Here is a 27903-nt window from a genome sequence, read left to right as displayed (position 1 = left end):
ATAACGTTGTTTATTGTTGGACATCATTTTCATTAAATACACTTTAGTACAAGAGACTTTCCATGTCAGGCTGAGAGAAGCTGGTCACATGATTCACAAACAAAACTTTTGACATTGCTACTCAGGCATCACTTCAATTTCAGCCAAGATGCAATAGGTCTTTTTTTTAAAGCAATGAATGTTGATAACAAAGTGCAAAACAAGAACCACTAGATATCTGTACGGAGACATCACATTCAAATAAAAATGAAAAAAACTGATCAAGAGAGCTCCAAACACCAGGTCACAGTCTGAGTGACAATATAGATATTTATATTGATATCTAAATCTTCCTCTTTCTCTCCCTCACATCCGAGATGGAGAATTACATAGGAAGATCTAGAAACATATCTATATACATATATCTATGTACATATACTATAGGTGGTCCATAGCACTGGGATGAATAATTTCTAAATAAAATTGGTTTGTGATGCACTGAAACCCATCCTGGGCTCAATTGCTGATTTACAAAACATTCTCAGCTGTTTAGTCAACATTTTGGTTTTATCTTTATGTTACAGAAAGATACCTAAAAGCTGTATGTAGGTCTCTGAAAAGGTTTGATTTCTATTCTCTTCAATCCTGCTGTCAAACAGCCTTGTCATGAACAGCGCCTGCTGCTCCTGCTCATTGCTTTAACCAACTGCCTTTCATAAATCTTCTCCCAGCAAACAACAACAACAACAACAAAATCATAGACCTGGCTTTGAATGCATAGACAGTAAAAAATAACATATAACCACCAGTTCCCAATTCTTCTCCTGAGACATATGTTAAAAGATGGCAAAATAGTCACTTTGTTGCTCATGTGAAATTCACAGTGTTTTCCCTGCAACATACATTTTTTTTTGCTTCATATTTGCAATGAATGTATAAAATTAAATTAAAATGAATGTTAACTAAGGCTCTAGAAGGATCCCTTAAATCAGAGCAGCAGGATCTTAGTCTTGATAATAAAAAATACATCTCTCTGTGCTGTCACCTTCACATTTTAGCAGCAAGCCCCAATACCCAAACTCTGTTCTCATAGCGACATTTGCAATTTGTTCACAGGCTGTCTTAGTCAACCAATGACTCAGTAACAGCATCAGGCAGTTTCATGTCTTCAAATCATTCTGTAAAAGTCCATGTCAGTCACAATTATTCTTTAAAAATTGCATGCTTTACTCCAAAGAGTAAAGAGAGCAATGCTGGCCTTTCTCTGTCCAGAGCTTGGTGCTAAGCACCACCCTGGTTGCAGAGGGGCACAGGAAGAACAACCTCTAGCATTACTAAGTATGGATGGCTTAAAAGTGCAATCCTATCCATGTCAACTCAAATGTAAGATTCATTAAGTTCAATGAGGATTAAACCCAGGTATGCATGAACAAAATGGAAATCCTGAGGTTTGTAGTTTGTCAGCGTGCCACATCTTTCTGACAGAGAAGGTTAAATTTCTCACAAAACTACAAATCCCAGAATTCCATAGCATTGAGCCATGGCAGTTAAGGCAGTCAAACTGCATTAATTCTGCAGTGTAGATGCAGGCTAAGTCTCTTTTAGCTATGGGCTCAACCAGGAGCAAGCATGTAGATAGACTTTTCTGTTGGGGGGCCATAGTTGGCTGCTTGCTGTGGGTAGGTGCCATATTTAGGGTCTTAGAGCTGGAATAGACTTTAGTGATCACCTACTCCAACCCCTCTGCTCAGTGCAACTAAAACTGGAGTGGAGATGAAGCAGGTGACAGCCATTCTGATACCTCTGGGGGGCAGTGTCACCAGCTGAGGTGAGTGTTTTATGTCAGTTATGGGACTTGGCTCTAATGACTCCTGAATGGTGATTATTTTGGATGGTTACCTAGAAAGATAATTCAGAATAAAGAAACCCCTTTAAGAAGAATGGTCACCTTCCTTATTGAACACACAACTCTATTGCTTTACAACACACACACACACCAATAACTAGCTGACTTGATCAGTGTAACTGCTCCAAATGTGGAGGACAATATGAGTGTTGGCTATTCTGGATGAAACTTAGTAAGAACAGTAACTGATGTTCTAGATACTAGAGGGGTGCAGAAAGTACCATGGACAATATTACAATTGATTACTATAACATAAAGCTGCCTTATAACATATATTCTCTGGGTGCCTCAAAATGAACACAGAATTAAAATACATTGTAAAATCAGTATAAGCCCTTAAAACTCCCAACTCCCAAATATCAACTTAGGATCTAGATTTTTAAAAGGTCAGTGCTTATAAAAGTTAATTTTGTACCACAACTGCCAGAATCCCCCATCAAGCATTTCTGAAAAAGTCACAATGCCACAAAATATGAAATATTCAAAAGGCTTGGGTCAGTTAAAAAGATGGTGCCTGCCAATAGTCTTGTGCTATCTCTGAGCTGGGCCATAGTTTTTCAACCTATTTTTAGTAGAAAAGTCTTTCATACACGCTGAAAGCATTCCGCCAGTCCACCAGACTGGACATAGTCTTGTGGAGAATTTAGACAATAAATAAAGGTGCCTATGCATTTTGCAAAACTTTACCAAAACCTGGAATGCAACACAATTATAGCAGTTTACCTGTCATGGCACCATTCTACAGGATTCTGGGATTTGTCGTTTGGTGACAAATCTGCTTGGCGATGATAGTGTTGTAACGCTGGGAGTGGACTAGACATCTAGCAGAAGATTCTCAAAACCTCATGAAACTACAATGGGCAGGATTCAGTATAGGATGGGAACCATAATATTTAAAGTGGTAATCAGACTGCTATAACTGTGTAATAAAGCCACACTCCAGACCAGACAAACTTGGGGGCTGTAAATCTGATGGGCTAGCTCAAGGCCTGTGCTGTTTCCTTAGGCCCTGAGAATAATTTGTATGGTATTTCTGGGGTAATCATTGCATTGCAATTATGTATAAGCTATGATTGCTGTCCATGATTTGGCAAAAGGCATGAAATCTGCTAAGTCAGTCCGTTATAGGTTAAGTCCCACCAGGTCTGCAATTTTGACCTCAAATTCACAAAAATTCAGTTCCAATGAAGCTCTTGCTGAATAGTCTGGCTTCTTCTTCATGAGTCCATTTTACCCCTTGTGTGTTAACTTAAATTTCTAGTTTATTCTTGGAAGAATTACTGCCCAAATGGAAAAATCACCACAAGAGTAAAAAGTTTGATTTTAAAAAAATCATCGCAAAGCAGACTGAAGCTACACACCGATCCCACACATACCTAATCAGACACAGTTAGACATTTTATGTAAATGTATATAGGATTGCAGTTATAATGAACCAATTCTTGGCCCCAAGGGAAATGGTTAAACCAGTTTGAAATAAATCAATACATGGGATAAAGATGTTGGGGGTGTTTGTATCCATTGACAGCACAACCCTGTACATGTTACTCAGAGGTTAAGCCCATAATTTAAAGTGGTGCTTACTCCCACGTATATGTGTATAGGACTGCAACTTTAGTAAATAATCTGTCCTAAATCCAGTTCTTAATCCTAACTAGATAGAATTTACATAAGTGCTTATTTATCAGATTCTCTAATTCAATCTACTCTAGTAGATGGGGCTAGAAATTGGATTTAGGCTGTCCGTTTTTACATTTTCTCCACTTATGCAAAACTTCATGCAAGTTAAATACTAATCCCCAATATATAGAAAAATTAAAATAAGCATTATTTTAAAAAGCAACCCCAAGGAAACAATGAAAATTAAATGGATTTTGGTTACTTAGCATACTCTATCAACCTACTGATCTTACTGTGTATACATCTCCAGTAAGAATATATGTGCAGTGTACAAACATTTATACATATACACACAATCACATATGTCTGCATATGTATAAATAAAATATTTATAAAACACATATACAGGTATATATCTACTGTGACTATATACACAAAATTTATGTAAACACACTCACCCACACATATATGCAGTGTGTGTGTGTGTGTGTGTGTGTGTGTGTGTGTGTGTAGCGTGGTCAGGAAAGGTTATCTCTTGATAAATGAGCCTGATTGTCATATTTTCTCAGTGTAGAGTGTTATCAGAAGTTAGAAGCATGACAATGGACACAGTAGATTATTTACCTTTCTTTCCCTTATAATATATTTCTTTTTTCTTCTTTTCTTCTCAGTTTACTATACTTAAATGCATTTGAATGAATCCATTCAAATGTTAGTTCAGCATTAGTTAGTTCACACCTTTCGTATCACGATAGCAGCTTTTATTGACTAAGATCCACACTTGCATTATTTTCAGCCATACCTTATAGAACGCTGCCTGTAAACAATGTTTGATCCTTTAACACAGAAATATGGTGATGCTACTGCACAGTATCTTATGACACAGTATTTTTAATTATTCTTTTCCAGTAAGTGGGGGGGGGGGGGGATACCATTTGGTCAAATTTTACAATTGTTCTGGTATACAGTTGGCCCTCCATATCCACACATTCAACCATCCGCAGTTTGAAAATATTTTTAAAATATTCAAATTCCCAAAAGCAACCCTTGATATAGCCATTTCATATAAGGGACACAATTTTACTATGCCATTTTATATAATGGGACTTGAGTATCCATGGATTTTGGTATCCATGGAGAATACTAGAACCAAACTTCAGCGGATACCAAGGGCCTACTGTACAAGCCTTTAGCAGTGATATAATATATATGATTATTTTCAAGCTGAAACCCTAGTTTTAAAAATTGTACTTAGATTTTTGAAAATGATACATTTTTATGTTGTTTGCTCCTATACTTGTATTTTTCAAAGAAACTGCAGTCTTTCACTTCACTTTTTCAATAAAAAATCATGGTGTTGCCAAATTCTTGGCCCCTCCTTTATACATTGTTCTCCCATATCCTTTCAAATCTGATTTGTAGCAATCATCATTCCCATAAGATGAAATCAGAACATTAATGTGTCCAATGTGGGAAGGCAAAATGCTACTGAGGCTGTTAGTTTTTTAAAAAAAGTTTCCTACTGTTCCTTTAAGCAACGTTTCTAGTTGTAGGTCCTACTTCTTTTATTGCTTCCTGTTGAACATGGCTAAAAGATTCTGATGAATAATTTCCAATACCCATTCTAGTTCTGTGAGGGAGAAGAATGTTTGGATTACTAGTTTACCTCTCTTTCATTTTCATTTTCAATAATGGAATACTATTCTTTTGCTATAAAAATGAAATGAAAACTGTAACTGAAGTGTGTTCCAAAAAATAAAAGGACCACTGACATAGTTTTAATTCATACTGGAAAAAACTTGCATGAACAGTATTTACTTATGATTAAACATCATAGAATATAGCTAGATCTTGTCCATGGGGGAGAACAGTACAGGTAACATAAAGGTTGGATGGTACATGTAACGGCTTTTTCTGTGGTACCTCAATTGTGGAAGTCCCTACCCAAGAAAGTTAGACTGGCTCCATCTCTTTTAAGCTTCTGATGGGTAGCCAAAACAGTATTATTTTGCATGGCATTCAATGTCTGAAATTGCTGTTTTAACTGTTTAAAAACTGGATTCTAGGAATGTTTTTAGACTGCTTGAAAGAGTATTTTAATAGGTTTTAAAACGTTTCATCTTAGTACTGTTTAAATTGGTTTTTATTTGTTCATTGCCTTGGGAGCCCTTGTGGGCTGGGTGACGATACAGAAATACTATAAATAAATAAATAAATAAATAAATAAATAAATAAATAAATAAATGCTGTGAGAAACCTCCATTTTAATTCCACCTTTTCAGCTAATTATAGGAAATAATATACTTTTACCATCACTTTTGGGAAGCAACTAAAATTTAAATGGAACATAATATCTAGAAATAGTGTGCCTTTTAGTAGTCTCTGATATTTCAAGTTTTATTTCTCATATTTCTCACACATTGGAAATGAAATAGAATGACACTTAAAACAAATAAATTCCTGAAGATAAACAGGTAAAACTGAATGTTCAGCCTTTCTCCTTTCCATGCTAGTTCTTCTCAGCAATCACTGGAATAATTTTCAAAGTCCATTTTATACTAATGCTCCTCAGTGCTTAAAAAAAACCCTGTTCAAATCTTATTTCGGAACTAACATATATGTATAGATAGATAGATATATGGCTTTAAAGTTACATTGTTAAATGTTTCATTCACCGACTTTTGTCTATGACATATAAGAGTCCAACTTCACCACTATTAAACATTTGCTATTTTAGTTTAGATTTTGAAAAAGAAAAGATCAATATTGTTCCATACTGCTGAGGGAAAGAATGTGCCTTAATAAATAAGAAATCCAAGAAAAAACATATATTAATCACAAGTTACTTAAATTAAGTCCTTGACTTCTTAAATAAAATAACTAACAAAAATGTTGACAAGCTGTGTGTTTATGATCCCATTTGTGATATTTTTAAAAGCCACTTTCATCCTCAGAGAAAGCAACTTTGCTTTTTTTTTTCTCATCATAGGAATTCATAATAAGAAAAATAATAAGATGACATGTAGATTCCTAAACTCCCATATCTATTGGTCATGACTCTGCCATCTTCAGCCCAACAGTCATCTCATACACATACAATGCCTATCAATCTGATATGGATGGAAAAAATATATAAAGCTTGGTTGGAATAAAACCTCTTGATCAACCAGAAACTGATTCTGAACTCCAGATCTTCATACACTTAACCATTCTGGTTTCTTTCTGCTAGAGTCTTCCTGGACATGTTCTCTCACACACTAGTAATATAATCTTCAATATGGTTATAACAGCCTGTTGTAGCAATCTATAGATGTTTGAATACAGCTAACAACTGTCCTAAAACTAAATACATTTTTCCTTCATGAATTTGCTATGCCTATTTGAATGTGCAATGAGATGAGCAACAGCACAGATTCCTGGATATTTATTGACAGGGTCCATGCTGGGTTTGGTTTGCATTGGGAAAGAAGACAAGGACCAACATAGGGAGCATGCTGTCTGAACAGCACTGTATAAGATAAGCTTCCTCCATATCTAGCTCTTGCCCTATTGTAACAAAGGCTTCATAATTTAGGAAATGGCTCTGGACATTATATTGTACTTTAATAAGCTCCACCTCCCTCCTACATGGTCAAAAGACTATCTGAAAAGAACTTGTATCAATGATATCAGAAATCCTTACAGTGTCATAAGATGGAATTTTCCTATCTAGATGAACAAAGCGCTATGCAGTTTCTGGGAAATGGAGACAACACCTTTTACTCTTACATAACAGACCATGTTGATGCATTTCTCAATGTAAAAAAAATGGTAGCACACTCAGGAAGCCTTTTACTCTTCTCTGTGTATCTCCCAGGGAAAAGTTTTCAATTCCTTCCCTTTCACCCAACAATTACTTTATGTTTTATAATGGTACATGGGATACAATCTGTTCCTTTCGTTTCACCATAGAGTAGATTACTCCGTATGAAGACTTCTTTCTTTCTGGCTTGATCTCTGCTAGGGGGAAAAAAAACCTTTAAACAATGCCAATCTTCCATATTCCACCAGATGCCAAAGCAAATGAAGTAGAGGTGAATCCATAGAAGCTCCATACAGTAGAAGTCACCATGTTCGAGTCAGGTTTTCCCTTTTTTTATCCAGATCAAAGGCATGAATACAACAAGGCATTGTTAGTTGTGATGGGCAAAATTGAGTGTCTGTTGATATAACAGGTCAGGTTGTTAAGGCCTTTTGTCTATGCAGAGTTATAATAATGCAGAAGCCTGATCGACTAGAAATTGAGGGTGAGGGAATAGAGAAACAAAGAATGAAAGAGAGAAGAGATACATGTCAATAATGTCACAAAGTCAATGCTCTGTCTACAGAGGGAAAAATGCACACAGCTTGCCCTTTGAAAGCTTCTCCATATCTTTGTATTTAATACTTTTGGAGTAAAGAACACATTTTGATGGAGTTTAGTGGCAAGTGAACACATTCATTCACGCACTCCATCAGAGGAAATGCTGACAGTTTCTATCCTAGGATATCAAGGTAGACTGGAGAGGCCTTGGCCAAGTTCTGAAGAAGGGAGTGGATTTCTTTGATGTTGAGCCTCATATGAGGCTCCCGCTGCCAGCACCCCAACATTAGATCATATACTTCCTTTGGGCATGTACGAGGTCGTTGCAGGACACGGCCCTGAGTAATGCACTCAATCACCTGGAGAGAGAGGGAGAGAGAAAAGAGAGGACAAAGAGAGAGCCCATTCATTTATTATTTTCGTGTTGATTCATCAAACAATTGGTTGATGCATTCTAAGACCATCTCCCAATATGTATTTGCTTAACACGTTCGTACTCTCTCTCTTTTTTTTTTTACAAGTGTCTTGAAGGACATTCCTTTTTATTACAAGTGTCTTGAAGGAAGTGTCTGGGTGGGCACAAGTAGACTAGACTGAACCAACCACAGTCTAACTGTTTTAAAGTGCCTTGAATCCAATGTTAGGCTGGTAGGAAATCTGCAAGAGGTCACAGTGCACTGTTAGTGCAGAGGTGAGCAACTATGGCCTTCCACATGTTGTTGGCCTTCCGTTCCCATAATCTCTCATCGCTACCTTTGTTGAACCAACATCTGAAGGCTAACAGCTGACCATGCTTGTGATCATGTAAGCCTTGATGAGATAAATAACCTATTTTTTTTTAAAATGCAACAACATCCAAAGTCCACAAAACAGTGATATCTTTATTGGGGTATCCTGAAATCCAACTCCCCCCTATATTCAAGGTAGGTGAGTGGAACTGCATTTTGCTGGTTTTACCTTATACAGCCCCTAAGGATTTTCCAGATGCAACAATACAGAGGCTTTTTGAGAAATTCAGCGTTCTCTGCCTGAGGGGAGACAGAAACTGCCTGGATCTCAAGGGAAGTTACTTTTTCTGATGTTGATGGATTGTAAGTTTTACTTCCTGGTTTTTATGATTCTTTGTCTCCCATGGCCAAAGAGAGAAGTGGCCTCTGCATGCATGCAAATCCCTCTAGACCATCTTAACTGACAACAAAAACAACATCTTTACAAAATGTAGGTCTGAGAGTCTAACATTGCCATTGTTTTTTCTCCTTCAACACCTTTGCCTGATTTTGTGCATTTTTGGTTGATCCAGTGATGGTATCACTATTTGTGGATTTGGGATTTTTCTGTATGGTACTCTGAATATGTTTTCTAATTCAAATAGCTAGGCTAATCGAAGTCATAATGGACCATACAAGGACTTGTTTCAGTACCGGTAATCCTGCTTGTGTAACGATTTATAAGATGACTCATAGAATTGCTTTCTTATGTTGAATGAGTATATTGGAATTGATGCTTGCCAAGGGATGAAAAATGAGGTTTGGAAAAGGGTAGAAGTTTTGCATTAGTAAGCTGATACACCAGGACACAACCCACTATTTATATGCCAGGACACACCTCGTTGTTTGAAAGCTGGTACCATGGCTGCTTGCCATAGGTAAAGATTTCCCATAGGACAACTCCAAGACTCCAGACATCACTCTCTGTGGTGAATTTTCTGTACATTATACTCTCAGGAGGCATCCAACGAATGGGTAGCATGGTATGCCCACCAACCTGGAAGAAAAAATTAAAAGGAAATTAGGTGGCATTCTGAAGTTAGGTGGCATGCATTGAGAAAAGACTGTGTGCCAGAATCCTGTGCACAAGATAAGTATATGTAAGCATTGTAGTTATGGTGCCACATGGTAAATCCAGACCTGTGCCCCCCGACCCCAACTTATAATGAAATAGCCATTGTGATCAATGGGGGTCCATTCCTCTTCAGTAGGTGAGTGCTGTTTTCACCCCTCTCATGAACAATCTCCAGTATGACAAGTAGAAACATGACCCCTATCACAATTCCCCTTTGCACAAGAGGCAGGTGAAGTTGTAAGCCAGCTGCTTCTTGATCAACAGGAGAGTAGATCCCCATTGATCAAAGCAGCTGCTGCCTAGTAAGAAGGGATTGGAGGACTTTCACAGTCCCTACATAACTCCTAAACTAAGGACTACATAGGGACCATGAATCTATAACAGTCATGAGTGTGTAACTCTTGGTTATGCATTTGTAACTGCCATAGAGGATTCTGGCCAGTTTGTTTTCTTCTTTGCTTTTTACAGAGCACCATATCATCTGTGATTGTTCATTCATGTCCTATTACATATCTGGGACCCCATCTTTGTGATTCCTATGATAATTCTCTTTAGGAGAAATTATTTTAATTGTGAGACAGCATTTTTAGACATTATCAGGAAATGTATGTTAGAATACTTCCCAGTTTTCCATTAGACACAGCAAATATTAGCAAAGCCGAGCAGAAGTTCAACTAGGGTTCATTTGGCATTTTCTTCCAGCTGCATGTCAGAGTTTAATTACTCTGTAAATCAAACATCATGTTTAGAACATGCAAGTACATCTAGTGCTACTGATCTACTTGTGAAAAGTACCTCTGCATGTACTTAAGGATGTAAAGAATTTTTCTCTAAACCAGGACTCATGGCTGTTTTCACTGAAGCTAAAGCAGATGGTCAAGTTATAGTTATTCTTAAATGCCTTCCAGATTACAGATGGTGTATTGCATATTCTCCCTATTTTTCCTGTCCAGAATGTATATGTGTATTGGATTTATATCCTGTTTTTCTCCCAGTGATAGAATGCAAGGTGGCTCACAAAAACATGAAACATGGCAATCAGCATCACAAAATGGAGCACAGTTGCCCATGTGCAGTAAGGAAGTATTCCTTAGGCACACACTCATGCACACACTTTGTTATTTTTGTCTATGTGGCTTGCTTTTTCCCACACTGAACATCTCAAATCAAAGCAGCTGGTAGATGCTGTCAGTCAAAAGACCGACGAGATCTTCAAGAAGAGGCTGGAAACACATTGGTAAGGTAGGCTATACCTATGACCTTTTTGCATCAATAGACTCACAATGAAGATATGCCAGTCAAGTCAAAAAGGATAACAACCAACACTATATGTGTGGACCTCTGCTTGCATAATGTGACTTCTCTTTCCTCTAGAGCAGATTTCTGGGATAGGAAATGGGGCAGGCGTGAATTCTCCACTGCTGCCTATCTATGGTCTATATTGTAGATATCACCACTATTAGTTCTGCATATCCAAGATGGAACACAAGTGAAATAAACCTTTCTGATACTCTTTGGTATTGTTTGGACTTGTGGAGCATCCACAGTTGTGATTGGTATCAAGGGTAACAGAAGCAGGATGTGTAAAAATATTCTTAACTGAATGACTATGACCAGTGGCTAAGTATGTAAAGTATAGTGTTAATAATGCATTACCAATATGCATCTCAGACACAAAAATGGATTCAGTTTCTGACCCTTGCTCTAAGAGATGGTGAATAGCTCTCCTCTTCGGCTTGGCTGGTGGATAAGCATTCATTAGAAAGTTTTTCATTTTTTTTAAAAAAATAAGACCCTTAGAAATCCATGGCTATACACCAGAGCAAAGGGCAAGTGCCATTAAAACATTATTAGTTGTTAGAGGTTTTTTGGTTCATTAAATATTAAGTGGCTCTTAAGCTTGTTCATCATATGGGATCTATGACTGCTTTGATTCAGTGGGTTTATGGTATAATCTTTAAAAAATTAATGAAAGCTGTGATTGTAAAACATGTTTCTCTCTTTTATTGAGGTTTTATTATGATTTAAGTTTTTCACTGACATATGGAATGTAAAAACCTCTAAGAAAAAGAACCCCATTCTTGCTCTCAATAGCTTCTATAGTTAGATATTGCAAAATAATGGCATAGTCACAGGAGAAATGCTTAATATTGCTTTATATTTTATATATCTAAAATGAATGGTTATGCAATCACACAAACACAAAGTCCACATAAAGATGTTTTTGTTTCATTTATTAAGGGTCTGTACAGACCAGCACCATGTGTTGGTCTGTGGGCGGAGTCAGGGCTCAGTGTCCTGATGATGCATACCCCAACTCCAGCCCATGGCGCCATGATGGCAAATGCTGCTCCAGATGACGCGCACCATCATGACACACCTCTGGCACTGCATCCAAATGACGCAGTGCCAAAGAGGCACCCTAGAATTACACCGCCATGGCTATGACACCCCTTGGAGGGAGCTGCTTTTTACGTCTCCTTTTTTCACCTTCCAGAGGCCATAATGGAGTCTCGGTGTGAGGTTGCCATGGCCCCAATCCAGTGGCCTCCCGGATTGGTGCCATGGCAATCTGTACAGCCCTTTACTCACTCAGCCACTGCAGTGTCCAAAACATTTTGGTGCCAGAGGCTGATGCCCTTTAGTTTTCCTTTTTACAGAAGCCAACTGGACTGACAGTTGAATCTTATCAACATCAGTGATGGAAGAGTGTCTTCCGCCTCACTAGTTCTAATTCAGGCAACCCCAAAAAGGTGGTGTGTGGCATACAGATATCTGTCTTCTATTACTGGTGACTCATGGTAGGATTGCCAGGTTCTTCAGCCACCCAAATGGGTCAATCCTCTCTATTGCCCAGTAGCCAGCTCAAGGGGTGGATGGTATGCATGAGACAGGCATATAGAAAACCCACCTCAAGTCTCATGATCTCAAATCTCATGGGAACCTTGAACTCTTGGAGGAGGTCCTCTTCTCTCAAGACTTGAGGTGGGCCTTTTTTAGGCTTGCCTTACATTCTCTCCATTAGCTGTAGATCTGAGATCAGGAAGAGTGGGCAACAGCTCACTCACAACAGATAGATTCCTATCTGAGCTCATTTTACCCCATGGTTGGCCTGTTGTTAGCAGAGATTACATTTGATTTGGAGGGAAACAGACACCAGCCACATTCACAACACACTGATCCTTGAATATCTGGTATGCAGCAAAATGACCTCAGATATATTTATTTTTTTCCAAAATGTTTTAACCAGTACACAGTGCTAGTTCTTTGATGCACATGGCATTGTTTTCAGTTTAGAGTGCTGCAAATGTTTGCAAAGATTAAGGCTATATTCAAATGGCTATGGCCTTATGAGAATTAGGTACATCTTCTTGACAATAAGTCCACTTAGTTCAGCAGACCAATGGCTGAATGTAAAAACAAGAGTGTGCTAACAGCAGCAGCCACGTCATCCTTTTTCAAAGCATGGAAACAATCCTTTTGTGGATACAAGCCTGAATTCTTTTGGTTAATCCCACCTTCAGCAGACACACTGAATAAATTGTTGAATGGTAGCCCAACAGGTAGGTGACACCCACTGATTCATTGGGTCTACAGTAGTTGGGTTTAACAATGGGATTGAGGCTTAGAACTCCCAGAGTCTCCCAGCCAGCATGGCCAGTGCTGTAGTCCTTCAAAGTTAATTTGTCTAAGGTCTGTTATTGAAATTGGAAACAGAAGATACAGAGATGAGGTCATCATGGACCCTTCTGTCTCCCTCAGTCAGCAGAATAGTAGTAAAGGAAGAACATGCCTTTCTGTTCTCACAAGTGGCAATAAGTTAAACAACTCATAGTTAAAACAACTCTGACTGTTCTCTCTGGGGAGTGCAATGACAACAAGAATGATACCATTCATTCCCCCTGAGATGCTCCCTTCCCCTACACAATACAACAGCACCCAGAGGGTTGTCCACCATTTTTACCCCCCCCCCCGCTTCATTCCCAGTTACAAGGCACATTCATGTCAGTAAAATGGCTACCTGGCACTCAGCTCTGTATGCCACTTGTTTAAAAATAAAGAGCATTCCTTCTCTTCTTGTCCATGCCCCTCGCTGCTGCTGCAGTGACACAAAATGCTGCTTGCGTTGAGGGGCATGCTCGAAAGACAGTAATGGCACTGCATACTAATTGACATACATTAATGACTCCTTTCTGTCTCTTATCCCTCTCTGCCCATTCCTTCCCCGGAACTGCTAGCTCCAAGCACATGAAGCTCACTACCATGGAAACTAAGTCTCTAAATGCGCAAAACTCGCCACATCAACAGTTTGAGTGTGCTGCCAGTGAATTCCAAAAATACACAATTAGCTAGGGGATAGACACAGGGAGAGCGATTGCCTTTATGGACACGGTGCTAAGATCATGACAGACTGGTTATGGCTAGGAGATAAAGATCTACACATATACACCCCACTGGCGAACTATGCTAAAATAATACCTCATAGTAGCAGAAAAAGTTAAAAAAATAAAAATAAAAATGCACACATATATAGAATTTACCACAAACGCAAGATATTGTTGCTAGTCACCTTCTCATTTCTCTACTAAGGTGGCAACCAGCAGAGCTGCTTTCCCCAATCTGGGACAATTTAATTAGCCCACCAAATGATTTGGCTGTCTTGAACAGAAATTAAGTAGTAGAAATGCCAATCTGTCAAATCAATTGCTGGCACCACTTAAAATGTTTTGGGGTGGAACTACATGTGCAACAGAAGTTCTCCCAATGAGAGGGAGAAGGAGAACTCATTGTACAGGTGAATGAAGGCCTTTTGTATGGGTGCCTTCAGTGAGAACTGAAGATGAACTTACATTGGCTTTGCCTGGAGCTAGAGGAATTTGACAAAGCTTCCAAGGAGATGGTCACTCCTTCTGGATCTGGGCTGCACTTTCACCTATTTTTGGCCCCAGGCTCTTGGCCTAAAGCATGGTGTAGTGGACTGAGCGTTGGCCTACTGGGCCCCTTTAGGAGCTGCAAACAAGGCAGATAGACCATAACAGATTGGGACACAGATGGTCCCATCAGGTGCCCTCATCCACCGTCATCACCAAGAAGACCAGAGCCTTTCTCTTCCACAATGGCCTGATCGACTTCTGTGTGACCATTGGCCTGTTAGCTCAGATCATGGGGGTGACAGCCTGAGTTAATGCACTGGTGTGACACCAACCCTAGTGTTGCCATTGGGCCCAGCAGGTTTTGTCTTTCTTTCCTTATCATTGGTGGATGGCCCTAGAAAAACTGTAACCATTAGCACTTTGCAACAACAGGATTTGGGCCTTTGACTCCTTGTTGAATCAGTTACGTGCCTTTAGCCATCTGGACACCCTCCCTTCTTTCTTGCTACCCAAATAAAAGCACATTTCTTTAGTAAAGAAAACAATAACAGGACAATGCACTGGATCTCCAGGCAAGCTGTAATAAACAAGAGGAAGTTTGAAAGGATAAGCAAACAGTTTGCATTTCAGGGGAAGTGGGGGCTTTCCTCTGCACAAGATAGTCAACTTTGATCTTTAAATAACTTCCTTCTAATAACTGTAATTTAACCTGCCCATGCCCAGCAGTCTCTGGATTGCTTTAAGACTTTTGGGCAGTTGCTTCACAGAAAGCAGGGAAGTGTCTCTATGTAATTAAAATTACAGCTGCAGAGAGCGGCTCATGGAGCTTTGAAATCTTGGTGCCAAAAACAACATATCTGCTTGTGAGAGCAGACCCTTCAACTCCATGAGCTTTAAAATTAAAACTCACTATGCATGGTGATAATCAAGCTGCTGCCCAAAGACTGGCACAGGAATTAGGAACAGTCACATCTGGGCTTTCTCATGCTGGACTAGAGCCTTCTAATCCCTCTTCATACACTGTGCTCTCCCCACTTGTTCACTCAGTACAGTGGAGGATGGTGGCTTCTTCCACGTCAGGCAGTGACTGCTCCAGGCTTCAGTCTCGGTTTTAATGGAGTCATGTAAATGCTGCACCCATTTTGTGTCTAGAGTTCAGCATCCTGGATCGCTCATTTAAAGTCTGGACTAAAACACATGATGGTTTCATAACCTGGCAGACAGCAGTGCCACCAGTCTTCGCTGGTTTAGAGCATTTTAATATAGATTTTTCCCTTCCTTGTAATAATCTCATGGGTACTCGGAAAAGAAGTGGAAAACTTTAAAACCACAGCAGCCCACAGAGTTGATCCCAAACATTTTGGTGCCTTGGGTAAAGGATACAGAGAGACAGTGACAGAATGATTCTCATTCCCACCTTGACTTCCACATACAGAAACCAACTGAACTAGCAACTGATTCTGACTTCAATAATAGTGGCAGCACAGCATGAGTACCTTGCCATTACTCTACACATATCAGTTCCTTTCCTCCAAGCATGTGTCATCATATGTAGTTTCCCCACAAATTAATTTATTAATTTTATTCTGGCCAAGATAATGCACCAGGGGATAGAGCATAAAGTACTGCTAATGTGGAAGTATCCCCCATCTCTTCTCTCATGCCCACAAAATCTACTTTTCATATGCTGGACCCCCCCTCTCACTGACATGGCCATTTACTGGCCACTGGAGATTAGAGGTATGTGGTGGCAGTGGGGAAACATCCAGAGATGTGCCTCTAATTTATCCCAGAGGAGTTTTGTGATCTTCCAGGACTTCTGGATGCCCCCTGGAAGTTCATAAAGGTCTTGACTTAACCTGATGTCAAAAGGACAGCAAGGAGGGAGCTCTGCTTGCTGGTGGAACTGGAAGGATAAAAGGGAAGGAACTAGTCTTCTGCCCTTAATCAATCTTTGCCTAATGATAGAACTGATCCTGGCAACCAAGTCTTTCCTATTTCCCATGTGAATAAAATTAAAAATGATCACTGCCAAGAGTGGCAAATGGTCTCCATTGTCTCTGAAAGGTGGCCTCTAAATTCTTAAATGGCCCCCTTTCCTAGTTGCTTAATAACCTCCATTAATAGTTATATTTGTCATCCTTCACCATTTAGATCTGCACTTATACCCACCAACATCCTCTGAACAATTCTTAATAGCTATCTTTAAGATCTGCTGGATATAAACTGCTTAGTATCAAAGATGTCACGAGACTTCTTTTTCCTTCCCATTTAATGCCCAGGATTTGTTTTTTTTAAAAAGACATGCAATGTTTTTGCTACTCCGCTCACTGCAGTCTGTCAGCATTCATCATATTGCTTCTCATGCACAGTGTGATTCTAGGGGCAAAGTGAATATTACATGCCATGGAGGTATTTAAATGTACATTAAGGAAGCAAAAGACCTGAAAAAAGTTGACTGGAACTTAATTCATGATGGAGCCAATGGAAAGGAAATGTCCTTCCAAGGGCACTCATCTAGAAATTTTCTCTTGTGTACTAGAACTGATTCTATCCTGAGAAGAGGGGCAAAACAGAATAAAGTAGAACAAAACAAAATGGGTTACATGTGAACAACTGTGAATGAAAAATACATGCCAGACTTGCAGAAACCTCTGTTCTGTTACATTTCACTATATCTTTACTCCCATGCCACCATTTATTTTTATGAGGTTGCCAGACTTTGTTTTTCTTTCCATCATGGACATTTGCATTTCTCCTACACTTCCCCTCAAAATGCACATATTTTGTACACATATTTCCATTCACAATTTTTTCAGTTCTGCACATTTTTCCTATTCATATTTTTAAATGCAGATGCTTTTGTGCATTTTTTATTTCTTAGAAACACACTGCAAGACTCATAGCTTTGATAATTTTCCACTTTGGGTGCATCCACTTTGGGTGCATCTACACTGCAGTTTGACACCATTTTAATTCTCTGTAGTGCACTCCTATTGAATCCTGAAATCTGCAATTTTACAATTTCTGTAGACTTCTCTGCCAAAGAGCCCTGGTACCTCAAAAAACTACAAATCACAAGATCATAGAATCACAGAGCTGGATTCTGTAGGACAGAGCCAAGGCAGTTAAAATTGTGTCAAACTGCACTACAGTGCAGATGCACCCTAAGTATCAACAGTGAGTCTCCTAAGGGGCAAAGTATGTATTTCCATTGAGAACCATGCCTCTCACCAAAAGTCTTTTCCATCTCTACTTTGGAAGATGTGATTTTGACCAAAGGAGCTGAATGGGTGGGATGGAGATGCTGAATCCTTTCTCTAAAGGCTATTTTATTGTCTCAAATTGCTGCCCTATAATCTTCTTTTTCTCTGTAGAATTCCAGATGCGTGTTTATTCTGAAACACTACAGATGCCCAAATCTATCAGTTTTGTGTTTGAAGGGTATTATTTTTCTAAGCGCTTCATTCTCATTGTACACATCAATAGCCCACATTGGTCTTTCTCCTTTGTTTCCTACCCCACACATAAACCCTGATTTTCGTTAAATAGGAAATATGTTTGTTTGTTTTGGTGGGGGATTAATTGCAGAGCACCCAAGACAGCCCAATAGAATAAGCATGTTAAATTGACATATTGGCTGGGAAAATCTGGCCATTCCAGTCCAAATTAATAACTTTTCCAAGCTCTGTCTGTTTGCTACCAGAGGCACCAATAGAATCTGGACATGGGTCTTCAATTTAAAATATGTTTTCTTCAGTTTTCAGAGATAGCTTTGCCAAACTTTTTCAGTATAAAAGTAAAGGAAATAATGAGGAACAGAGGCTTGTACAATCCACTAATTCATTATTTTGTTTTGTTTATTATTTTGTTCAGGGCACTTTTATAGAAGATTATAGAGCATTACTCTAGGTATTGTGGTTTCAGCATTGGATTATGATTCTGGAGATCAGGGCTCAAATCCTCACTTGAACCCACTGGGTGACCCATGGCAAGTCTATCAGCTCTATCAGCCTCAGCGAATGGCAATGGCAAACCTCCTCCTGAAAACATCTTGCCAAGAAAACCCTATGATAGGTTCACCTAAGTAAAAAGTGACTTGGAGGCACACAACAACAACAGCAACAACAACAACTCTAGGCTAAAGGAGTTAAGACTTGGAGGATGTGCCTGTAGCGGAAGTCCTTACTATTGGGCTAAAAATAAAGCCAAGCATTACGGGTAATTTTGTCCCTCACTCTGAAAGTCCCCTTTGCCATTTTGGAGCATCCTCCTGCATGATGCAATGGCCAAAGTGGGCTATGACATCCAGCTGAAAAGCAAATGAGGATTAGGAAGGAGCTAATTTCACTTGAGTACCAGTCGCCAAAATAGCATCTCATAAGAAGCCTTCAAATTGTGACAGTTCAGCTCAAACACCCTTGACAAGCCACTTGACTTGTCACTAGCTCACTCTGACTTTTCCTGTGTGAGAGTTTGACACCACTCGCCCACACAGGTATGCAGCTGCACAAGGACAGCTGAGACTTGCAGGTGTTGGCAAGGACTGCCATTTCTGTCGAAAGAGAGAAAGAGATTGAGAGAGAAAAGCAACTCCCTCCTTGTATTTGCACTCTTGTGTTTGTACGACAGCTCAAGCTTTTAGCATTATTTAAAGGCTGGAAGCAGGGAGAGGACAACAATCCTGCTGTCATTCATTAACTCTTCTTAATGAAAAGGCATTTTGTACTAGGAGCTTGCAAAGTGAGATTCCCCTCTGGGCTTCTGACAGGACAAACAATAGATTCAATCAGAATGAAAACCAACAAGGCAGCCAAGCCAGAACTGAATGGCTGGATTCAATGGAACCAAAGATTGAGAAAGTTACTCTGTTGAACTACAACTCTCTGAATCACTCAGCAAATGGCTCTGTTGGCTGGGAGATTTGGGAAACTATATACAAAACTTATTTTTTTTCAAGCTTCAGGTGAAACACAGAAAACTAAGGCCAGCTTCTCAGAAATCAGATAGGGGCCAGAAGTGGTTGGATATTTTTATGCAATGTGGAAGGTCCATAGTCAGTTCAAGATCATAAAATTGGACTTGCGGACTTGTGTTTGCAGATGAGGCTTATTGCACAGAGGGCATCTGCCTGCCCCTTCTGATACTGTCAGCAGGATAGGATAAACTTAGTTGTGTGTTCATTGCATAATGTTGCCATTCAACACAAAGCTCATATAATTCTGGTCCAAAACACACTGCAGAAATAATCCAGTTTGGGACCGCTGTAAGTGCCCTGGCTCAATATTAGGGAATTCTGGGAACTGTAATTTGGTGAGGCATTTACCCTTCTCTGTCAGAGAGCTCTTGTGCCCCAAAAAACTACAATTCCCAGGATTCCCTAGCACTGAGCCAGGGAAGTTAACATGGTCTCAAATCAGATTATTTCTGCAGTGTGTTATGAACCTCAATAAATACCTAAATTTTTAGACATATAAACGATATGGTAGATACCTAGAAGTCTCTCTCCCTTTATGTGCCAGCACTTCTATCTGGCAGAGGGGAAAGGAACAACAACAGGTCAGTGTCAAGAATAGAATAATAGAATCACAGAATTGGAAGAGACCACAAGGGCCATCCAGCCTCTGTTTAAAAACCTCTAAAGAAGGAGACCCCACCACACTTCAAGGCAGTGTGTTCCACTGTCAAACAGCTCTTTCTGTCAGGAAGTTCTTCCTAATATTTAGGTGGAGTCTCTTTTCCTCTAGTTCAAATCCATTGTTCCATGTCCTAGTCTCTGGAACAGCAGAAAACAAACTTGCTCCAACTTCAATATGACATCCCTTCAAATATTTAAACAGAGGTATCATGTCACCTCTTTACCAGGCTAAAGATACTCAGCTCCCTAAGTCACTCCTCATAGGGCATGGGTTCCAGACCTTTCACCATTTTGGTCACCCTCCTCTGAACATGCTTCAGCTAGTCAACATCTTTTTTGAATCATGGTGGACAGAACTGGGCACAGTATTCTAGATGAGGGCTGATCAAAGTAGACTACAGTGGCACAATTACTTTCCTCAATTTACACACTTAATCCCTATTGATATAGTGAATTGAATTGATTTTCTTAGCTGCCACATCACATCACTGACTCATGTTCAGCCTGTGGTCCACTAAGACTCCTAGATCCCTTTTGACGTGTACTGCTGTCAAGCCAGGTATCACTCTTTCTATATCTGCACATTTCATTTTTACTGCCCAAGTGAAGTATCCTACATTTTTTCCAATTGAAATTCATTTTATTAATTTTTGCCTAGCTTTCTATTCTGTTAAGGTCATTAGCAGAAGAAAAAGGAAAAAAACTAAGTCTTATTTTCTGTGTAGGTGTTTGTGATTATAGTATTTTGTTACTTTGTGGCAGGCTTCTTTGTTTCTGACAATAAGAAAAAAAGAGAGATAGAAAAGTTATTGAGAACTTGGAATTCTTCTCACTATTGAAGAACGTTTACATTGTACAGAAGTGGAAATTTCCAGTGACTTACTATGCTCACTACCACACTGCAGTGTTATAGTGCCAGAATTCCAGAATTCCACAGGAGTCAGCCATAGTAGCTAAAGTGGAATGATAGCGCTACAACAGTGTAATGTGATTGGGGAGCTCTCCAAAAGCACCCCAAAGGGATGGGCTGGAGGCACCCAGTTTCCCTCCAGAGGGATGCCGCAGGAGCCAAATTGTGCGGCATCCCTCTGGACCAAAAAGAACCTGAAAAACTGGGTTCTTTTTGGTGCATGGGGACGACATCATCAATGCACCATTGGTGCACTGTAACACATCCACAACGCAAGCACAGCACCCAGAGATGTGGATGCACTGCTGCGCTTGTGTCATGCACACACACCATGTATGGATGGCGCCACATAAAGTTGGCACCGTCCATACGTGTTAGGGTTCTGGAGCATGTGGATACTGAGCCATTTCCCAATATTTCCAATGTGGGAGAAAATGGCATTGCCAACCCAATTGCTTTGAGGGGAAGACAAATTGAGAGTATTGCTGTGGTAATTGCAATACAGAGAGCATAAATATCCTGTGCTTACACTCACCAGGACAGGGAAGTGCAAACAAAGGTTTACCCTGTAGTAGGTGTAGAGGCAGCTTGTTCCCAGAATCTGAGGGTAGGCCCCCAAATCTGGGATGAGTGTACCCTACCTGGTCCATGAGCAGCCCTGACTGAAGTGTTAGAGACTCCCTTTGTTTCAGAACAAAATGATAGTGTGACAGACTTTCTCACTGCTGTTTGTCTATGTAATATAATTTATGAGAGTGTCTTTAAATCATCTGATGAAGCTAAAACTGCAGTTAATATTGAAATTAAACTAGACCCCCTACCCTGCAACTAGACGTTTACCCAGAGTCTGTAAATAATTCTATTACTTCAGAAGACAAGTTGAAGCATGAATGTTGATTGAAGATGATGACTTTCTGGAAAATGTCAAGGACAGAAAAGTTATTGAGCACTTGCTATTTCTAGCACTGCTATTGGATTGTGAGCAGGTAGGAATATGCAATTATTAATGTTCTAGGGAAAGTTTATGCAGAGACAGAATCCATAAGAGTCTAAGGCTCAGTTCTCTGATGCTCACCCATTTATGATGGCACAATTCTCAGCAAACTTACTCAGTATGTAAGTGGATATAGGATAACCCCCTACTAGACTGCCTACTAACTTTTATAACTCATCTCTTGGGATTGTTGAAGCTTTTTGAAGCCTTTAGAGTAAAATATATTGGTCCTGGCAGTTCTGTAAAAGAGTAGACTCTTTCACACTACACAATTCTAGCACTATAGCATACCCTCCAACTGTCTAAATTTGGCAGGGACAGTCCCAATTAATTCTCTATCATCCCACTTTTTCAGATGCTTTGAAAGTGCCCCAGCTTCTCTCTCTGCTTCCCACTTTCCCCATTGTCCTCAGCTTATTTCAGTGCTGCACACTGAGTTCAAAATGCAAAGGTAGTCTGCATGCAATTAAATAAGTAGGGGGAAGAGAGAAGAGGACACATGGAATTTAGCCCTTTTCAGTAGACTTGGACCAAAGTAAACTGCCACAGCCTCTCCTGGTTTGTGTTTGTCATTAATAGCTTTTGCCATATTGATACAGTGTGATGTTATTTCGCCACACATATCCTATGTTTATCTGTGAAATATTGGAGTGTATACTATAATTCCACTTTAATTGCCATGGCTGCATACTATCAAACCCCTGAGCTCCCTGGTTGAAAATTCTAAATATCCTTCTCTAGACTATAAATCCCAGGATTCCATAGGCTGGAATCATAGTGTAATAATTTTCTGGTGTCAAAGACCCTTACATTTTTAAAGAATCCAGAACATTTTTTTTTTTTACTGCCCCCAAAGTTACAAAAATTGGTTAACTTATCTGTGGACTTGCTTAAAGAAGTTAGACTTTCCTAAATGAATTGAAAAATTGTGAATAGGAAACAAGAAAACTAAAAAGATAAATGTCAAAGTAAGAGCTTTAAGGAAGAACATCTTGCAGCTGACAAAACAAATAAAAAAAGCTTTCTGGAAGTTCTGAAGGAGACAGCAAGGAACACTGTGAAGCAGGATACTAGCAAACTGAATTGGAAAGAGTTAGACTAAAAGTGACCAGGCAGAAAACTGAGGATGTCAAAGCCAGAATGATAGAAATCCCCACAGTTTACAAAGAGAACAGGTATCCTATAACACATGAGAGCCGTTCCTCCACACATGACATTTTATAAGGTGCTGGAACAACTCTCCCAACTCTATTTCAGTTCACCAACAAATGTATGCTTGGAACAAGACTGAACCAACTGTAAAGAAACCAAACAAGCAAACCTGTCAACCAAGAGATCCTTAGATAAGACCAACTAAAATGAGTACTAGATAAATAATCCAGAAATTAATAGGGCCTCTTAATTAAACTTAGGTGTATTTCAGTGAAGTAATGTGATCATGATAGAGACAAGTAATAGGAATATGTGAGACCTTTTACCAAGTGTGTTTGTTTCATAAAGAGCACTTGAGACAGAAGGGGCTGGAAGACAGATGGTGCCTTGCTTAGGATTTGTAATTATAGAGATACAAATATCAAAGACTGTTAGTGGAGTCAATAGACACCATAAGACTCTAGCTCTTATATATGCAGATTGGTACATGAGGCAGAAAATATCCATTACGTAAGCCCTAATGCACTGAAGAATCTGACCTCAAACTGTAACACAGAATAGTATCCCAATTTCTTAGTTAGAATTTCATTTTCATTTCTTTTGGAAATGAAATTTCCAAAATTTAGAATGCTATTTATATGTATTTATATGTACCTGCAACTTTTGAGAATGACAGGAAGAACATGTAAGGTACAGCATACAGTGGGCCCTTGTTATCCGCTGGGGTTTGGTTCCAGGATGCCCTGTGGCTAACAAATGGGGAATGCGAAACGACCCCTTCAAAGTAGATGGGATGCAGCATGTCAAGCCGTATTTGAGTCTCAAATTTTATTAAATTTAGTAGTACAATGGAAAGTGAAAACAGAATGAAACAGGGATAACAATAGCTAAGATGTTTTGTAGTAAATTTATGCACTGAGCTTGGGTGTTTTCACTGGAAAAATATATGCTCATTTCCATTTAGGTGTCACCTATGCAGATGGCCATATTCAACACATGGATCACAGGAAGCAAATTTGAGGGGTGGTTCAATGGCACAACCATGCTGCCTCTTCCATTTATAGAGGTCCATTTGCATGGACAATGCTTGTAGTAGGCTATTATCTTCTTCTTAGCAAAACATTTCAAAAGACTTTGAAAACCCAAGGATGCCCCAAGGCTGAGAGTCAAAAACTCATGCTAGGGCTTCCATCATTTTATTGCAAATATGTACCATATGTATGGCTCATGTTAAGACAATTGGTAGAAAATGGTCACAGGCCAATTTTAAGAAGGACAAAGAGGTAAGAATAGGATAGGAAACTGTATTTTATGGCATTGTATAAACTCTCCTTATCTAATGATGTTTTGTGTAAGAAAAATGTAATGGGAGGGAAGGAAGATAGGGACTGGAATCTTGTTGATATCATGGTTGCATAAATAGTTCCACAGATGTAACCATCTCACAAGGGCCTAAATCCTATTGTTAGTTCTGATTAGAGCAGAGCCATTGAATCAACTGGATATTGAGTAGGTCTGCTCTAGTTTGAACCAGTCAACATGATTCCAATCTTCAGTGCATAACTATACATCAGTGCCTTCAGCATACCATTTTATTCCCTGGGATTACAGAAGCAATCAGTATGCATTCCCCATTGCACAATGGGAGAATAAACAAGCACAACAGGTACAAAATCTGTTGCACAATCTCAGCAGAAATAACACATTGTGGCATAGCACAATGAAGGATCTTGGCTCAAGAACAGACCAAAGGTCTATCTTCTCCAACATTCTGTTCACATGGTAGCCAGTCAGTTGCCCACGGAAAGGTCATCACCAGGACATGTGTGCAAATGCATCTTCAGTCCTGTGTTCTCCAGCAATTAATAATCCAAGGCACTTTGCCTTGGGTACTGGAGGGAATATGCATTACAGCCTTTATCTGCAGGGAAGGACATCTAGAAAGAAGCTATGATTAGATGACTAAAGAGAACCCTGGAATTGGCAAGAAAATGGTTTCTGATTATATTGGCCTCTAATGATACAAAGAGTGGGCAAAAAAATGATACACATGTAAAAATATTAATACATTAAAAAGTTAAGGTGGAAAATGCTGCTGAACTTATCAAACATTAATGCACTGGAATAGATACGAATTATCTTCTTGACCTTTTGCCCTGATTTTTTCAGTACAAAAATATTTTAGTAGTCAACACCAATGTACACAAGCCTGTGCCATGATAGAATTAGCTGTCATTTTAGGGTTTAAAAATACTGTATCCACAATGCAATAAATTGTCCCTAAAGGGATAAAAAGCAGCTTCATAAAGAGGAGGGCTGATTTACACTGGTAAAACTGCAGAGGAGATCTTGCTCCCCAATGCTCTGCACCTGATGCAACTGCTGTCCCCAACTCCCTAGATTTAAAGAAGTGGGAGAACTACTCAAATTTCTCCAGTGCATTATCTGATTTGGCCCTCCGAATGAATGCCAGAATTATAACCTAGGAGCATAACCCAGAAAAATTAAGCACTTGTTATTGTTGTTGTTATCTGCCCTCAAGTTGATTTTGACTCATGGTAACCCTATGGGCGAGACAGCTCCAAGAACACTTATTTTCCACTACTCTACTTCGTTCCTGCAAGCCCATGCCAATGCTCTCCCTGATTGAGTCCATTTACTTCTTTTTAAATCTCAACAGGACTTAAACATTTAGAAGTGCATGCTTCAATTCCCATCAGTTTCAGAATAAACACTATGAAGAAGCACATTCAAAACACTGGTTGACCAGGCAAAACGCATCTGCGAACCCCATTTCTTGGAAGATGAATTGAAGCACCTAGACTGGGCTCTATAGGCTAATGGTTACTCCAGCTCAGACATCAGAATAGCTGCCAGGCCCAGAAAAACCCAGAGGAGGGAGGACAAACAACCACCCAAAGGGAAGGTATTTTTACCATACATCAAAAGACTCACAGATAGAATAGGGAAACTGGTGAGGAAACACAATCTTCTAATGGTTTATAAACCGACGAAGAAAATCCAGCAAATGCTTCGCTCAGCCAAGGACCAGAAAGACCCTCTCACAGCTGCAGGAGTTTACTGCATACCATGCAGCTGTGGATAAGTCTACATAGGGACCACCAAACGCAGTCTGCAAACAAGAATCAAGGAACACAAGAGACACTGAAGACTGGGCCAGCCAGAAAAATCAGCAGTAGCAGAACGTGTTACAAACCATCCTGGGCATAAAATACTGTTTGAAAACACTGAAATTCTGGACCATGCCAACAACTACCATGTCAGGATGCACAGGGAAGCCATTGAAATCCACAAACACCTGGACAATTTCAACAGGAAAGAGGAAACCCTTAAAATAAACAAGGTTTGGCTGCCAGTTCTGAAAAATAGCAAGATAAAGACTCAACAAATGCAAATGAGAAATCTCCCAGGGTCAGGGGTTTCCCAGCAGACAATGAGCACTAATCAAGCACACACTAATCCTCTTCTGCAGACTCTCCCACCCTGAGGCCTGCCATTAGCAACAGAACAATAAACATGAAAATCCCTTCCCAGGATCACATAGTGTGTGTGTGTATACACACACACACACACACACACACACACACACACACACCTCCTTTCCAGGCAAGCATTCTCTGAAGATGCCAGCCACAGATGCTGGTGAAACGTCAGGAATAAACTCTTCTAGAACATGGCCACATAGCCCAAAAAACCCCACCAAAAACTATAAGCACTATGAACTTTATTAATTTGAACTTTATAGCAAAGCAAGCCAAATTTTGGAAAGAAGGAGAAAAACAAAACACTAAGTCAAGCTGCCATCCTAAATTGCAGTTATGGATTTGTAACCTAGCATTATGAATCTGTAATTGCTCTGTATCCAGCCATGCAAATTTTCCCCCAAACCTATCTTAACAGCCAGCAGCCACATTGAGTGATGGCCTGTTCTTCTGGTGACTGGAACACAGCGAGATGATGTTTCCAGCTCTCTCCCACTAGTGCTCTCCAATGAAGGATTGTGACAGAGGTCCTGTTTCTGATAGCTGCACTGTGGATCACTGGAAGAAGGGGACTAGAAATCTCATTCTGCTGTTCCTCCATCACTGGCTGGAGATCTTCATTACTCTATGCAGCATGACTATTAAAATAGGTGACTGGAGATGTAGATCTTACTGTCAGTGTTTAATCACAGAGGAAGACTTGGAGGCAGCAAAATTGCTGCTACTTAGTGTTCAGAGAAAGATGATAGGAATGCTAGATAGGTGTCATAAAGTGACTGGCAAAGTTATCTGGGGGTGAGGGGGTTTCAGGTTCCTGAATGCCCTAGCCAGTGTCCAGGCTATATGAGGGATCCTGGGAAATATTGTTTAAAAGGGAACCTTTGCAAGTTCTGGTGTCAAACAATGGACAAAAACTCCCATTTAGAGCTCAGTTTGTTATTTCCCCTAGCAAAATATGTAAGAATATTAACTAAACATGCACATTTCAATGGCTGTGCATAAAGTACCAGAATGTCCCTAGAGAAAAAAGAAAAGAAAAGATCCCTTGAGTAGAAGAATGAATGGTGAAAAGCATGTTTCACATGCTGAAAATCCCATTCAATCTCTGGCAGTTATTGTTACAATAATGGAGTAGCAGGTGTT

General features: G+C 39.6%; 1 protein-coding gene across 4 annotated transcripts in view; it reads right to left on the bottom strand.

Annotated features, from left to right (window-relative positions):
* Positions 1-4405: 4405 nt before the first annotated feature.
* Positions 4406-27903, bottom strand: part of NTRK2 (neurotrophic receptor tyrosine kinase 2) — a 231456-nt gene continuing 207958 nt past the window's right edge. For all 4 annotated transcript variants that reach the window (XM_089494558.1, XM_089494559.1, XM_089494556.1 and 1 more), the window contains 2 exons: positions 9453-9611; positions 4406-8206 (listed from right to left, as the gene is read on the bottom strand). In XM_089494558.1, coding sequence (XP_089350684.1) covers positions 8021-8206; positions 9453-9611 — 345 coding nt within the window. In that variant the 3' untranslated portion in view covers positions 4406-8020. The remainder of the gene's footprint in view (positions 8207-9452; positions 9612-27903) is intronic.

The sequence above is a fragment of the Sceloporus occidentalis genome, unplaced genomic scaffold, assembly GCF_023333645.1.
Source record: "Sceloporus occidentalis isolate IW3139 unplaced genomic scaffold, rSceOcc1.0.p SCAF_73, whole genome shotgun sequence".
NCBI classification, from domain to species: Eukaryota; Metazoa; Chordata; class Lepidosauria; order Squamata; family Phrynosomatidae; genus Sceloporus; species Sceloporus occidentalis.
Note: the sequence above shows the minus strand (reverse complement) of the source record. Positions and strands in the feature narration are given on the sequence as shown.